At 42.7% G+C, this 14032-nt stretch overlaps 1 protein-coding gene across 1 annotated transcript in view; it reads right to left on the bottom strand.

Annotated features, from left to right (window-relative positions):
• Positions 1-2689: 2689 nt before the first annotated feature.
• The window catches only part of piwil2 (piwi-like RNA-mediated gene silencing 2), a 68990-nt gene continuing 57647 nt past the window's right edge, over positions 2690-14032 (bottom strand). The window contains exons 16-17 of the mRNA XM_037680725.1: positions 3005-3051; positions 2690-2846 (exon numbers count right to left, since the gene is read on the bottom strand). Coding sequence (XP_037536653.1) covers positions 2690-2846; positions 3005-3051 — 204 coding nt within the window. The remainder of the gene's footprint in view (positions 2847-3004; positions 3052-14032) is intronic.

Below are 14032 nucleotides of genomic sequence, written 5' to 3'. Positions count from 1 at the left end.
GTACATAATTTCGCTCCACCACATGTACCACATGAGGTGCGAATGACAATAAAGAAACTCTGACTGACTGACTCTGATTTGTTGAAGCGTTTTGTGATTTTTATCTTGCGAAGCGCTATATAAATAAAGTTTAACTTACTTACTTACCGGTAGATGTTAAAGAACCGGAAGTAGGAAGAAACTTCTAGAGACCACAAAATGTAGCAAAATACTGACATTTAGCATGCACAAAGGTCAGGTTGGAAAACTAAGATAAATGGTGGGGATGGTTCAATCCCAAAACTCAACTTGGTGGCACAAAAATACACTATAGCCCATATTTGTGTTTTTTATTCGTTTTTGGTGGTCAATAATATTACAATTCCTGACAAAGTCTTAAAATATTTCTTTTGCTGTCAAAATTTTTTCAAATGCTAATGCAAACTCAGTCATTTCACTACCATTTAGTGTCCCTTAGAAGAAGAAAAAGACCCACTGAATCCTATTATCAGCCTTCACCATAGACATTAGTACTGTGGTTATTTCTCCTTTTAGCATGCCAAGCTAACAGTAGTTTCCATTTCCATGCTCTACACACCAATTGACACAGGCTGCTTTTGGTTGTCAAAGCAATGAACAAAATGGGTTCTGCTCCTTCTCACACTACATGAGGTGGCAAAAGATCGTCTCTGCAGCTGTGGGGGAAAAGAACTCTTGAGAAATCCTCCACATCAGGAGTGCTCGACCAGCCTTGGGCTGAAGTGTGCCTGCCTGTTGATAGAGGTTCCCAGCTTGTTCCGGGACTGCTCCTGCTTCTTCGTGAAGAGCATCCAAAGATGGCTACCAGGCCAAGCTTGTCTTTCTATGGTAGGAAGGAACCCTAATTGTTAACAAGTGGTCTACCGCCTTGCAATGACGAGAAGCAAGACGAAGGTGTTGATGCTGAACCTGTGCTACAAGTAGCTGTGGCTCCGATGGTGGCTACACCTGTAAAGGGTATCCTGGAGATGGACTACAAGAATGGCAACAAAAAAATCCCAGAGCTTTACGTGTCCAGGACGGCATGTGCATGAAAATGCAGTGTGCAAATGCGCTGCTTCCAGGGTCTACACCCCCTGGCCTGTAGGAGTAATAAAAGAACACTAGATGTTGCTATGAAAGTAAGAAATGTCACTTCACCTTGACAAAAAGAGCCTACAGAGCCATGAATGCTGCTGTTAGAGTGTGCAATGTTTCCTCCAAGTTTTCCACGCTGAGCCATGCCAGGACTTGGCAACCAAGCTGACCCTGGTGTGTAGGAGGAAATCACTGCAACTACAGGCATCTGCCTATGCATGTGGTGTTGCATGGTCCAAGCCACAGGAAAATCAATGGGGATGATTGTTTTACAGAAAAGAGCAAGGTTGCTCAACCTGACCAACCTGTTAAGACAGAGAGAAAGAGGACATTATGGACATGCCCGTTGTTTATGCGGGTATATTTGGCTCTCCCTAAACCTCTATGCAGCAGTAATGTAAGACATAGGAAAAGGAAGAGGAGGTGCTCCAACTTTGTCCACCCATTTCAATGGAACTTTGCCCCTGGCAGTTCCACAGCAAAACACCCATGGTCACAATGGGGTGTGTTATGGCACTAGACCATTGTAATCAGCTGGCTTTCCTGAGGGCTTTGTCCTGCCATGAAGGTTGTCATGACTGAAGTGAGACTGTCAGGTTGAGGAGGAATTCACAAAGGCCAGTGAGCAAGAGCTCTCTGGAGCTGGGACCTCCAGCAGTTTCACATAAATTATCTAGAGCATTGTTTCCCACCCTAAAGCGCTTCATCTCATTCTTCGAATATCAAGCCCTTCTGTAGGTACAAAAATAGCTAGTTTTTATAATCAGTTGGTGGTCTTATTTTTTTTTCTACCAAATGATCATTTGACCAATGATCAAACTGTATTCCCACTTATAGTAAAGTAACTGTATTAGCCTTGTGACTTAAGTACTGCATACTTTATACTGTACTTTAACAATCTGCAGGAATGTGGATGTAAATCATGCAAGATGCTACTGATGAAATTAACCAAGAGCAGACTTTATTACTATCCATCTTTTACAAACAATGTAAACACATTTTTGTTAAATTACTTTAGTTCTAATGGATGCAGAGGCAGTAGATGGTAAACCTCAATGTGGTTTCTGTCACTGGAGTTACCTTCAAGTTGGCAAAGTGCTCCAATAAAGTTTAAATCTTGTTTTGATGGGTCATGCCATTTCTGCTGTTCATTTGTCTGAGAGGTTTTGCTTTCCAATTTGGTTTCATATTTTCCCCAAACATTTTATTTCTCACAGTTTGTTTTGGTTTAAATAATAACCTTGTGGCTGAATTTGCCAACATGCAATTTTCTTTTACTTTAAAACAACACTATATAGAACTTGTTGCATTCTGCTTATTGAGTGAAGCTCAAGGAAAAAAAGCTTGGTATGCAAAACATAAAAAATATTAATATCAAAAGAACACCGACTCACACAACAGCCTTAACTTTTTTTCTGGCAAAAATAAAATGTACAGGTTTCAAAAACCAGAAACTATACGCTCAAATAAAAACAGGCTTGAATTTAAATTGAACAACTTATACCTATTTAGCTGAAAGCGGTAATCTAAATTAAACATGTAAAAAAATGTAACACAAAACCATTTTCTGGTTGGCACTTGTAAATGAAGCAGCTCAAAGAAAAAAGAGCTTGTCTGACAGCTGGATGGCTGGCTCTGAGTGCAGGTACTGGCCAGCCAGGAAGGCTAATTTGTGAGCATATTTGCATGGAGCTGGAACACGAATGGTTCCTGGCCAGTTCCAGTACAGATGGCACATCTTGAAGGTCAGTCTGGAAAAACAAAATTAGTAAGTTTAATAACTCTAAACACCTTCAAAATGCTTGTAGCTACGGACAAAATGTAATGGGAAATGTAAAGGTAACTGGGACCCTGTGTACACAATTTCGTTCCACATGTACCACATGTGGTGCGAATGACAATGAAGAACCTGGACTTGACAAAGCTGTCATTTATTTTCACTTTAGCTGCTGCTCTCTGCAGGGGCCACCACAGCAGGACAACTTGCACAGTCTGTGTTCCCAGTTCTTCATGAAAACAAAATTCACTCATTTTTATCTAATTCCTGAAATTCCAGGAGATATTTCGGTCATAAGAAATGCTCAGAACTTAACGTTAGTGTCTTAGGTGGCGGGCAGATAAACAATGAGGGATGACTGTAAGTAAACTAGGGCTGCAACAACGAATCGATAAAAATTGATGATTAAAAGTGTTGGCAACTAATTTCATTATCGATTCGTTGTGTCGCGCATTTATGCATCTTTCATGGCGCTGCGGAGCCGTTTCGTTTTGTTCACGGGCAGTTCATTGTCAATGTTGACTGACTGAATAAAGTTTGAAAAAAAAAAACTGCAGCGCGAGTTGAACAGAGCAAGGGGGGGAGCAGAGCAGAAGCTGTTTTCAAAGGAAATATAAGTAAATTTTACAAATGACCAATGCAGCGAAAACTGTTCGACCCAAGTCCTGCAAAGTGTGGGAGAACTTTGCTTCCTGGAAGTATTCCTGAGCCCATTCTGTTATTTCCTTGACAGTGGCATTCCTGTTTGAGGTGCAGTGACGTTTAAGGGCCCGGAGATCATGAGCATCCAGTAGAGTTTTACGGCCTTGACCCTTACGCACGGCGATTGTTCCAGATTCTCTGAATCTTTTGATGATGTTATGCACGGTTGATGATGATAACTTAAAAGTCTTTGCTATTTTACGCTGGGTAACACCATTCTGGTATTGCTGCACTATCTTTCTGCGCAACAATGGTGGAATTGGTGATCCTCTTACCATCTTGGCTTCTGAGAGACACTGACACTCTGAGAAGCTCTTTTTATACCCAATCATGTTGTCAATTGACCTAATTAGTGTTAATTGGTCTTCCAGCTCTTCATTATATGCTCAATTTCCTTTTTCCACCCACTTATTGCTACTTGTCCCAACTTTTTTGGGATTTGTTGACACTGTGAAATTTTGAATCAACATATTTTTCCTTTAAAATGTTACATTTACTCGGATTAAACTGTTGATGTGTCATCTATGTTATATTACGAATAAAATATTGACATTTGCCATCTCCACATCATTGCATTCAGTTTTTATTCACAATTTGTTTAGTGTCCCAACTTTTTTGGAATCCGGTTTGTATATGTCACTGAGCTGGGTGCACCCACAGCACCACTAACACACCCAAAATGTATTCCACCGCAAGAGTCAGCCAGAAGATATGCCTTATTGAAAGACTGCTCAGTACAACATGACAGCTTCTCTCTCCCTAAAGAGCCAGATTGGACTCAAAAATCTTTGAAAACCAACTTCTTCTGAACTTGAACAAGAAATTCTTGCTGCAATATTAAAATGTGTCAGTTCATGTTGTTAGGAGACAACATGTCTCCAAAAATCTCGACACTCAGGTCCAAGTTTTAAAAATGGTGTCAGGAAGTTAAAATATTGTTCACTATTGACCCGTTACAAGGTTTACTAGACAGTATTTGACTAGAGTTGATGACAAACTGGAGCTGAAATATCAGTTGAAATGATCAGTCTACAGGTCCTTCTCAAAAAATTTGCATATTGTGATAAAGGTCATTATTTTCCATAATGTAATGATAAAAATTAAACTCTCATATATTTCAGATTCATTGCACACCAACTGAAATATTTCAGGTCTTTAATTGTTTTAATACTGATGATTATGGCATACAGCTCATGAAAACCCAAAATGCCTGTCCCAAAAAATTAGCATAACATGAAAAGGTTCTCTAAACAAGCTATTAACCTAACCATCTGAATCAACAACGTAACTCTAAACACCTGCAAAAGATTCCCGAGGCTTTTAAAAACTCCCAGCCTTGTTCATTACTCAAAACCACAATCATGGGTAAGACTGCCGACCTGACTGCTGTCCAGAAGGCCATCATTGACACCCTCAAGCAAGAGGGTAAGACACAGAAAGAAATTGCTGAACGAATAGGCTGTTTCCAGAGTGCTGTATCAAGGCACCTCAGTGGGAAGTCTGTGGGAAGGGAAAAGTGTGGCAGAAAACGCTGCACAACGAGAAGAGGTGACCGGACCCTGAGGAGGATTGTGGAGAAGGGCCAATTCCAGAGCTTGGGGGACCTGCGGAAGCAGTGGACTGAGTCTGGAGTAGAAACATCCAGAGCCACCGTGCACAGGCGTGTGCAGGAAATGGGCTACAGGTGCTGCATTCCCCAGGTCAAGCCACTCTTGAACCAGAAACAGCGGCAGAAGCGCCTGACCTGGGCTACAGAGAAGCAGCACTGGACTGTTGCTCAGTGGTCCAAAGTACTTTTTTTGGATGAAAGCAAAGTTTGCATGTCATTCGGAAATCAAGGTGCCAGAGTCTGGAGGAAGACTGGGGAGAAGGAAATGCCAAAATGCCAGAAGTCCAGTGTGAAGCACCCACGGTCAGTGATGGTCTGGGGTGTCATGTCATCTGCTGGTGTTGGTCCACTGTGTTTTATCAAGTGCAGGGTCAATGCAGCTAGCTATCAGGAGATTTTGGAGCACTTCATGCTTCCATCTGCTGAAAAGCTTTATGGAGATGAAGATTTCATTTTTCAGCACGACCTGGCACCTGCTCACAGTGCAAAACCACTGGTAAATGGTTTACTGACCATGGTATTACTGTGCTCAATTGGCCTGCCAACTCTCCTGACCTGAACCCCATAGAGAACCTGTGGGATATTGTGAAGAGAAAGTTGAGAGACACAAGACCCAACACTCTGGATGAGCTTAAGGCCGCTATCGAAGCATCCTGGGCCTCCATAACACCTCAGCAGTGCCACAGGCTGATTGCCTCCATGCCACGCCGCATTGAAGCAGTCATTCATGCAAAAGGATTCCCGACCAAGTATTGAGTGCATAACTGAACATGATTATTTGAAGGTTGGCGTTTTTTGTATTAAAAACACTTGTCTTTCATTGGTGGGATGAAATATGCTAATTTTTTGGGACAGGCATTTTGGGTTTTCATGAGCTGTATGCCATAATCATCAGTATTAAAACAATTAAAGACCTAAAATATTTCAGTCGGTGTGCAATGAATCTGAAATATATGAAAGTTTCATTTTTATCATTACATTATGGAAAATAATGACCTTTATCACAATATGCTAATTTTTTTAGAAGGACCTGTATAAAAAATATTCCATAACATTTTTAAGAACGAACAAGAACAAGAAAGAATTGGGGTGGCACAGTGGTTCAGTTGGTAGAGCTGTTGCCTTTCAGCAGCCCGGGGGCCTTTCTGGACGCAGTCTGTATACCTGCAAGCTCGATGCTTTTCAGCAAAATTCTCCAATTTCATTCGAGGATGGTGGGTGGGGGTCAGAGGCGTGGTGGATAGCATCATTTCCATTTAATAAACCGTGTTCCTCCTCGGTCACTGGGCTTAGCAGATGCTCATCTCTTTGAGGGTTGACGGGGCAGGGTGAGGAGGGGGAGACACCTTCTTGTTGTGCACTAGCTTACGTTAGTAATGGAAGTTTCCGACTGTGGGGGGTGGGGAGATAAGATGTTTTAGATTGTCTGTTTTCTTTGTTGCAGGTAAAAGGTAGAACACTGCCTTTGGAAACCATCTGTCTTCAGATGTCATCCTTTACAAGTGGGCCTGATGTGTCCTGGTCTAGAGAAGTTGTGAGGGATCCTTCAATCAGCTCTGTGAGTCTTGTAACAAAGCTTCAAAGCAACATAAGCTTTCAGCTACAAAGTTGAGAAAGATGGTCACCAGTGTTACCAGTTTTTTTTTTGTTGTTGTTTTTTATGAAGGACAAAGTTAACACTTTTTTTAGTAACTTATTCAACCTAGATATTAGTAACGTGAGTAACGTAACCCATTTTTCTTGTAGATTCCACTGAACCTCTGGGCCCTTTTCTACCCTCGTCGTTGTGCAGACCAGGCTGAAGAGCTGGTTTCAACCTTCAACAAGGTGGCTGGGCCTATCGGGGTTCGACTGGAGCGACCCATTCGAGTGGAGCTAAGCAACGATCGGACAGAGACATATGTCAAGAGCATCCACAATCAGCTCACCAATGAGGTATGATGCAAACTTTAAAAAGTATAATCTTCTCTTTGCGTTCAACACTGTTCACTTCAAATGCTTGTTAGGTCACATGATTGCTCGTAGTTTTACTTGAGCATTTGAAATATCATCTTGTGGTCAATTGTGCATGGTGGCACAACTGGGCGACTCTCAGCATGCAGGTCGCCCCAGTTCAAATCCAGTCTGGGGGCCTTTCTGGGTGGAGTTTGCATGTTCTCTCCGTGCATGCATGGGTTTTCTCCAGGTACTCCAGTTTCCTCCCACAGACCAGAATCATGTATGTTAGTCTGATTGGTAACTCTAAATTGTCTCTAGGTGTGAGTGAGAGAGTGAATGGTTGTTTGTCTCTGTGTCCCTGTGATGAACTGGAGACCTGTCCAGGTTGTCCTCCACCTCTCGCACAATATCTGGACATGGGCACCAGTGACCCCGGCAACCCAAAAATGAAGAAGTGGATAAAGATAATGGGTGGAGCTTGTGTTCAGGTTTTTTTTAACAAATATGTTTATGTTTTAACCAAAATAATACATTGCACTAATCTATATGTAGTCAAAACTTGTCATAGTAATTAAAAAAATGTTCCATTAAAATAAAATTCCTGTAGGCTATGTATAATCCTGTGCAATAGTCTTGCTTAGGGCTGTAATTATACATGTATCTGTAACTTTTGAACCTATTTCCAGTGAAATATAAAGAAATAAGATGTGGCTCAGAACTTTTGCACATGATACGAATCACTGTAGCACACTTTTCAAAATGTGGACATATCTGTTGTTCTCATGAAGCGGAACTCAAAGATGCAGTAAAATCTGTACCAAGTTTGAATTTCAGATCTGTTTGCAGCCCAGTTTGCAGCTTGTCGTGTGCATCATAGTCGGCAACAGAGATGATCTCTACAGTGCCATCAAGAAGCTGTGTTGTGTTAAAAGCCCCATTCCTTCCCAGGTGTGTCATCTACTTTTATATTTGTGTCTGAATAAATGGGTTAGTTTAGACCTGGAGCCGGTGTCTGAGGCAGGGGGAACACTGTATTTCCTTCAGAAAGAAAACTCTTGTTTGTCAAATGTTTCTTCAGGCCATTAATGTTCGGACCATCTCGCAGCAACAGAAGTTGAGGAGTGTTGCCCAGAAGATACTTCTGCAGGTGAACAGCAAGTTGGGAGGAGAACTGTGGACAGTCAATGTTCCCTTGGTGAGTGTTGTTTTTGAAAAGCAGAACAGTCGCAGCATGCCTGATGATCACCACCATTAGAGACTGCCTCTAATGGTGGTGATAGACCACCTGTAATGTGGTCTACATGAAAACGGTTTGGTTTTTGTGATATCGTTAAGGTTAGACATTTGGAAAGAATCTGCCCTGCCGATTTTAAGGGGCTGACGAGATTGAGAAATGTTGAACTAATTTAAATTAAATTTTATTCAAATGTATTCAGTTGAGGTGGTTCAGCTATCTGATTAGGACGCCTCTCTTTAGAGGTTTTCCAGCATCTCCCACTGGTAGGAGGCCCCAGGGAAAACCCAGAAATCGCTGGAGGGGATGGTGCATCTTCTCTGGCCTGGGAACGCCTCGGGGTCCCCCAGGACCAGCAGGAAAGTGTCACTGGAGAGAGAGAGGTCTGGGTTTCTATAATGGACGTGTTGCCTCTGTGACCCAACTATGGATAAGTGGTAGAAAAAGAAGATGGAGATTTAATTTGATCATTTCACCTCTGTATAGTTGTGGAAACATTTGTCGGGTCAATATTTAAAGACCTCACGGTGTACTGTTCTGTATATGTTAATTTAACAGAACATGTGGTTTTTGTAACTAAAGAGGAAAGAACGTGTGTGTTTTTGTAACATTACGTAATTAATTGTGTTTATTTCCTTCCTCACTTGAATAGAAAAACCTGATGATCATTGGAGTAGATGTCCACCATGACACCAGCAGGTTACGTCAGTCAGTGATGGGATTTGTTGCAAGTGTGAACAGGTACACTTATCTTTGGCTCTGTTCTTGTTTGATTTCTAAAATGTTCTTTGTTTTGTATTTTAATACTCTAGTTCAAGTTTATTAGGGTTGGAGTAAATGTCAGTCACCACTTATTAACTTTGACATTGTTGCACAAGGCAACAAGGCTTTGCTTCAGTAAAACCTTTATAACTATCAGTAATGTTTCCCATTTCACTTTTTTCTCATATTTGTTAAACTGGCTGGTAAAAATCTCCTGTTTTTATATTTACGGATACAGAATCTTAAAGTGTTGAACACGATTTGATTTGAATCAGAACCAATGAGTTTTTCTGTATAATGTCTTAAATCTAAATCAAAATGTATTTGCCTCTCCCAGCTCACTTACCCGGTGGTACTCGAGAGTTACTTTCCAGACACCCACTGAGGAACTGATTCGTGGATTCAGAGTTTGTTTCCTGGCTGCGCTGCAGAAGTATCATGAGGTAACTAGAAGTTTGTCACACCATCTTAACTCAAAAGGCAATCATAGAAAAGCTTGGCTTCTTCTCGTTACGTTTATTGTTTTGCCAAAACAGTTAACACACTTTGCAGTTCTTAGAATAAATTATGGCAGGTGCACATGCCCACAGAGCCCATCACATTTTAAACAAAACTCAATCCATCTGACGTCACGCCTGTTCTTCTGTCTAGGTAAACCACAACCTGCCAGAGAAGATTGTGGTGTATCGTGATGGTGTGTCCGATGGCCAGCTGAAGATGGTGGAGCAGTATGAAATACCTCAGCTGATCAAATGCTTCGAGACCTTCCAGAACTACGAGCCCAAGCTGGTGTTCATTGTGGTCCAAAAGCGCATCAGCACCACCCTGTACTCCTGGGCAGCTAACAGCTTCAGCACTCCTTCACCTGGAACTGTTTTGGATCACACCCTCACTCAGAGAGAATGGTCAGTTTTAACAGTCAAACACTAATTCCTAAAATAATTTTTAGTTTGGTGATAAAGTAGTTTTTAAAAACGTATTCAGAAGGCCTGCAGAGACCTTGATTATGATGGGGGTGTTGTGATAATTGTTTAAATGGCGTGACCCACTGTTAGCTTAGTAACAAATAAGTAAAATGTGTATGAAGAAGGCCGATTGAGATTATTATTTATACCATATACTGCTCAAACTAAAGTATTTATTTGTGTTTTTAACATTTAGGATTGACTTTTATCTGATGGCACATCACACTCGCCAAGGCTGTGGACTTCCTACACACTACATTACTCTGTACAACACAGCCAACCTCACACCAGACCATCTGCAAAGGTAATTTCTCTACCACATTTTGAGGTGTTTTGTTTCACATGTTATAATTGCAGGACACCTCCTTTTTTATTGTTTTCTCTGTTCTTAACTGCATTGTTGTGCACAAGTGGTGGGACGCACGTGTAAAGTGCAAAAATAATTATTATGGCATCTGGATATGCACTGACCCCCAAACACTTCCACAGAGAGAAGATTATGCAGCTTTTTTAGATTTTTCTACCTGGATTATTGAGCATGCATCAGGATATTATGCAGCTTCATTTTATACAATACATTTAGTGTTGTGGGCCGCCACAGCCCAGTGGTAACATGAACTTGCTGAGATTTTGTTGTGTATTAATACTAATTAGGGATGGGGCAGATCCGATCCAGTATCGGTATCGGCCTCCAATACCAGCAAAATTTACGTATCAGATTTTCCAATCCACCTGCCGATATTTCCGATCAATGCATGTCTGTGGTTGCGCTGCACGTTGGCTTCAAACTATGGAATGGATTTCCTGAACGGCGGCGTGTCTCATGAACCCAGAGTAATAAGACCCGCCTCACATTCAGGAAATCCATTTCATAGTTTGCAGCCAGCTACAACGTGAGGACTGAGTTAGCAGCACTGTGGCTAACAGCTAACAAAGTTTTCATCTAAACATGTCCGCTGTGTGGAAGTATTTTACACTAGAAACACCACAAAGCAACGCAGCAACGTGCAATGTCTGCAGAGCCATAGCGCCACATTAAACCGCGGTAAAGTTAGTTTTACGATGGACATTCGAGCTCCGTGGCTTCAGCGGGGCGCTGCTCTTTGCTCAACCCGGGGCGGCCAACTCGACCCCGGTCAGCCGCGTCCAATCTGCCCCGCTCAGTCTGCCCGTCTCTGAGGAGGGACAGACTGAGCGCGGCTGCCCCAAATCAGGCTGCCTGCTTCGGACTGAACAAGAAGAAGACATCGCTGAAACCACGGAGCTCAAATGTTTACAGAGAAGTTGCTAAACTTCATCATAATTAATGACCAACCACTACCACTTGTAGAAAACGAAGGATTTCACAGCTTGATACTTGCAGCCAAGATATAGTTTACCCTCCAGGAGATATTTATCAGTGCAACAGTAGACAATCATAAAGAGTCAGAGTCAGAGTTTCTTTATTGTCATTCGCACCTCATGTGGTACATGTGGTGGAGCGAAATTATGTACACAGGGTCCCAGTTACATCCAACAATAAAATGTATAAGAAAAACAGTAATGACATCTAAGATATGAACTAAGAAAAACATCAACTAAATATACACTAAGCACTTATAACATAAAACATTGAACATCAGCACAAACATGAACATGAGTCTGTGAGCAGATGTGCACGCATAAACACATCAACATTGAAACAGATCAGCAGCAACATGAAACAGATCAGCAGCAACATGATATGGTTTTTCACAGTGATTATTCTAGTTAGAGATTCATGAGTCTAACAGCCTCAGGGTAGAAGCTGTTCCTCAGTCTAGTGGTTCTACACTTAATGCTCCTTAACCTCCTTCCTGAGGGGAGTGGGGCAAAAAGTGTGTGTGCTGGGTGGGTGGGGTCCTTCATGATGCAGGTGGCCCTCTTCCTGCATCTGGAGGTGTAGATGTCTGTGATGGTGGGGAGACTGATTCCAACAGATTTCTGTGCAGCCTTCTCCACTCTCTGCAAAGCTTTTCTTTCTGCAGCTGTGCAGCCTCCATGCCACACATTGATGCTCGAGCACAGGATGCTCTCCACTGCACACCTGTAGAAGGAGGTGAGGACTGAGCTTCCCAGACCAGCTCGCCTCAGCCGTCTGAGGAAGTAGAGTCTCTGATGAGCTTTCTTGATCAGGCTGGTGGTGTTGTTGCTCCAGCTGAGGTTGTCATTCATGTGTACACCCAAGTACTTGTAGCTGGAGACCACTTCCACCACAGATCCTCTTATGTTCAGGGGGGTGTAGGTGTTTTTGTTCCTTCTGAAGTCCACAATCATCTCCTTTGTCTTCTTCACATTGATGTGAAGGTTATTCTCTCTGCACCAGCTCTCCAGGTGTTCCACCTCCTGCCTGTAGCTGGACTCATCATTGTTTGTGATGCATCCCACCACCGCTGTATCATCTGCAAACTTTACAATGTGACAGCCTGGATGGGTAGCTGCACAATCATATGTGAGCAGAGTAAACAGAAGGGGGCTCAACACACATCCCTGAGGAGAGCCAGTGCTGAGGGTTATGGTGGAGGAGGAGAGGTTGTGGATCCTCACTAACTGTGGTCTGTTTGTTAAAAAGTCTAGTACCCAGTTGCAGATGGAGGGGCTTAGTCCTAGTGTGGATAGTTTATCCATCAGGGTTTGGGGGATCATGGTGTTGAAGGCGGATGTGAAGTCCACAAAGAGCATACGGACGTAAGAGTTTTTCTGCTCCAGGTGGTTGAGCGCAGTGTGGACCACAGAGGAGATTGCATCCTCTGTTGATCGGTTCTCACGGTATGCATACTGATGAGGGTCCTCGTTGATGTTGATGGTTGTTTTGATGTAAGTCATGACCAGTTTTTCGAAGCATTTAGCGACTATGTGAGGGCCACTGGCCGATAGTCATTCAGACCAGTCACTAGCTATGTTTACATGCGCAGAATTCTCTGACCGGATTGAAATGTGTTCTGTTTGAATAATTCAAATGTGTTGTTTACATGGGCACAATCTGTTCATGATGAGCGTTTACATGCAGCGGGCTTTGTTCTGAACAGCAGTACTGACATGCGCAGTGTGGTAAACTCTCCTTAAAAAAACCACAGAAGAAGAAGTTCTACTTCCGGGTGAACGTAAACAAACCTGAGCACCCAAAATGGACCCGCGACAGGTTTTAATGATGTTGGAGACGTTATTGCACTCCCTGACTGAGCTACAGGTGATAGAAATCATTTTGAGCTCTTTAAAAGTTTCTAGTAGAAATGTTGTGTCGCTCACCGACCAGTTTTACTTCCCTGACATGCTAATATTATTAGCGTTAGCCAGGCGGAAACGGCAAAGTCGCACATGCGCAGTCAGGTCAGTTTTTCACCATCAGATAAAAATGAACAGATCAAGCATTTACATGCGCACCGATCGGGTTTCGGATCGGCGTAAACCACCCGTTTCGTTCTGATCAGAAATTATAACGGATCGCGCCGAATACACAAAAAATAACCCGAATGGAGCGTTTACATGACACACTTTTATTCCGACCGGCCATTTGATCCGGTTACTTATGTCCATGTAAACATACCAACTGTAGAGCTTTTTGGGACTGGGATGATGGTGGCAGTCTTCAGGCAGGTGGGAACTGTCTCCAGGGTAAGTGAGGTGTTAAAGATGTCTGCCAGCACCTCACAGAGCTGATCAGCACATTCCTTCAACACTTTTCCGGGGATGTTGTCTGGGCCAGTTGCTTTGTGCGGATTAATCCTCCTGAAGGTACTCCTTACTTCTGCTGAGGTCACGCTGAGATGCTCTTCATCCGGTGGCGAGGTGAGTCTGGTGCTGGGTGGTCTGTTCGGGTCTTCAAAGCGTGCATAGAACTTGTTGAGGGCATCAGGCAGTGATGGGTCTTTGGGGCATTGTTCACTCCTTCCTTTATAATCTGTTATGCACTTAATGCCCCTCCACATGCT

This window comes from Nematolebias whitei, chromosome 8, assembly GCF_014905685.2.
Source record: "Nematolebias whitei isolate Nwh7 chromosome 8, NemWhi1, whole genome shotgun sequence".
NCBI lineage: Eukaryota > Metazoa > Chordata > Actinopteri > Cyprinodontiformes > Rivulidae > Nematolebias > Nematolebias whitei.
Note: the sequence above shows the minus strand (reverse complement) of the source record. Positions and strands in the feature narration are given on the sequence as shown.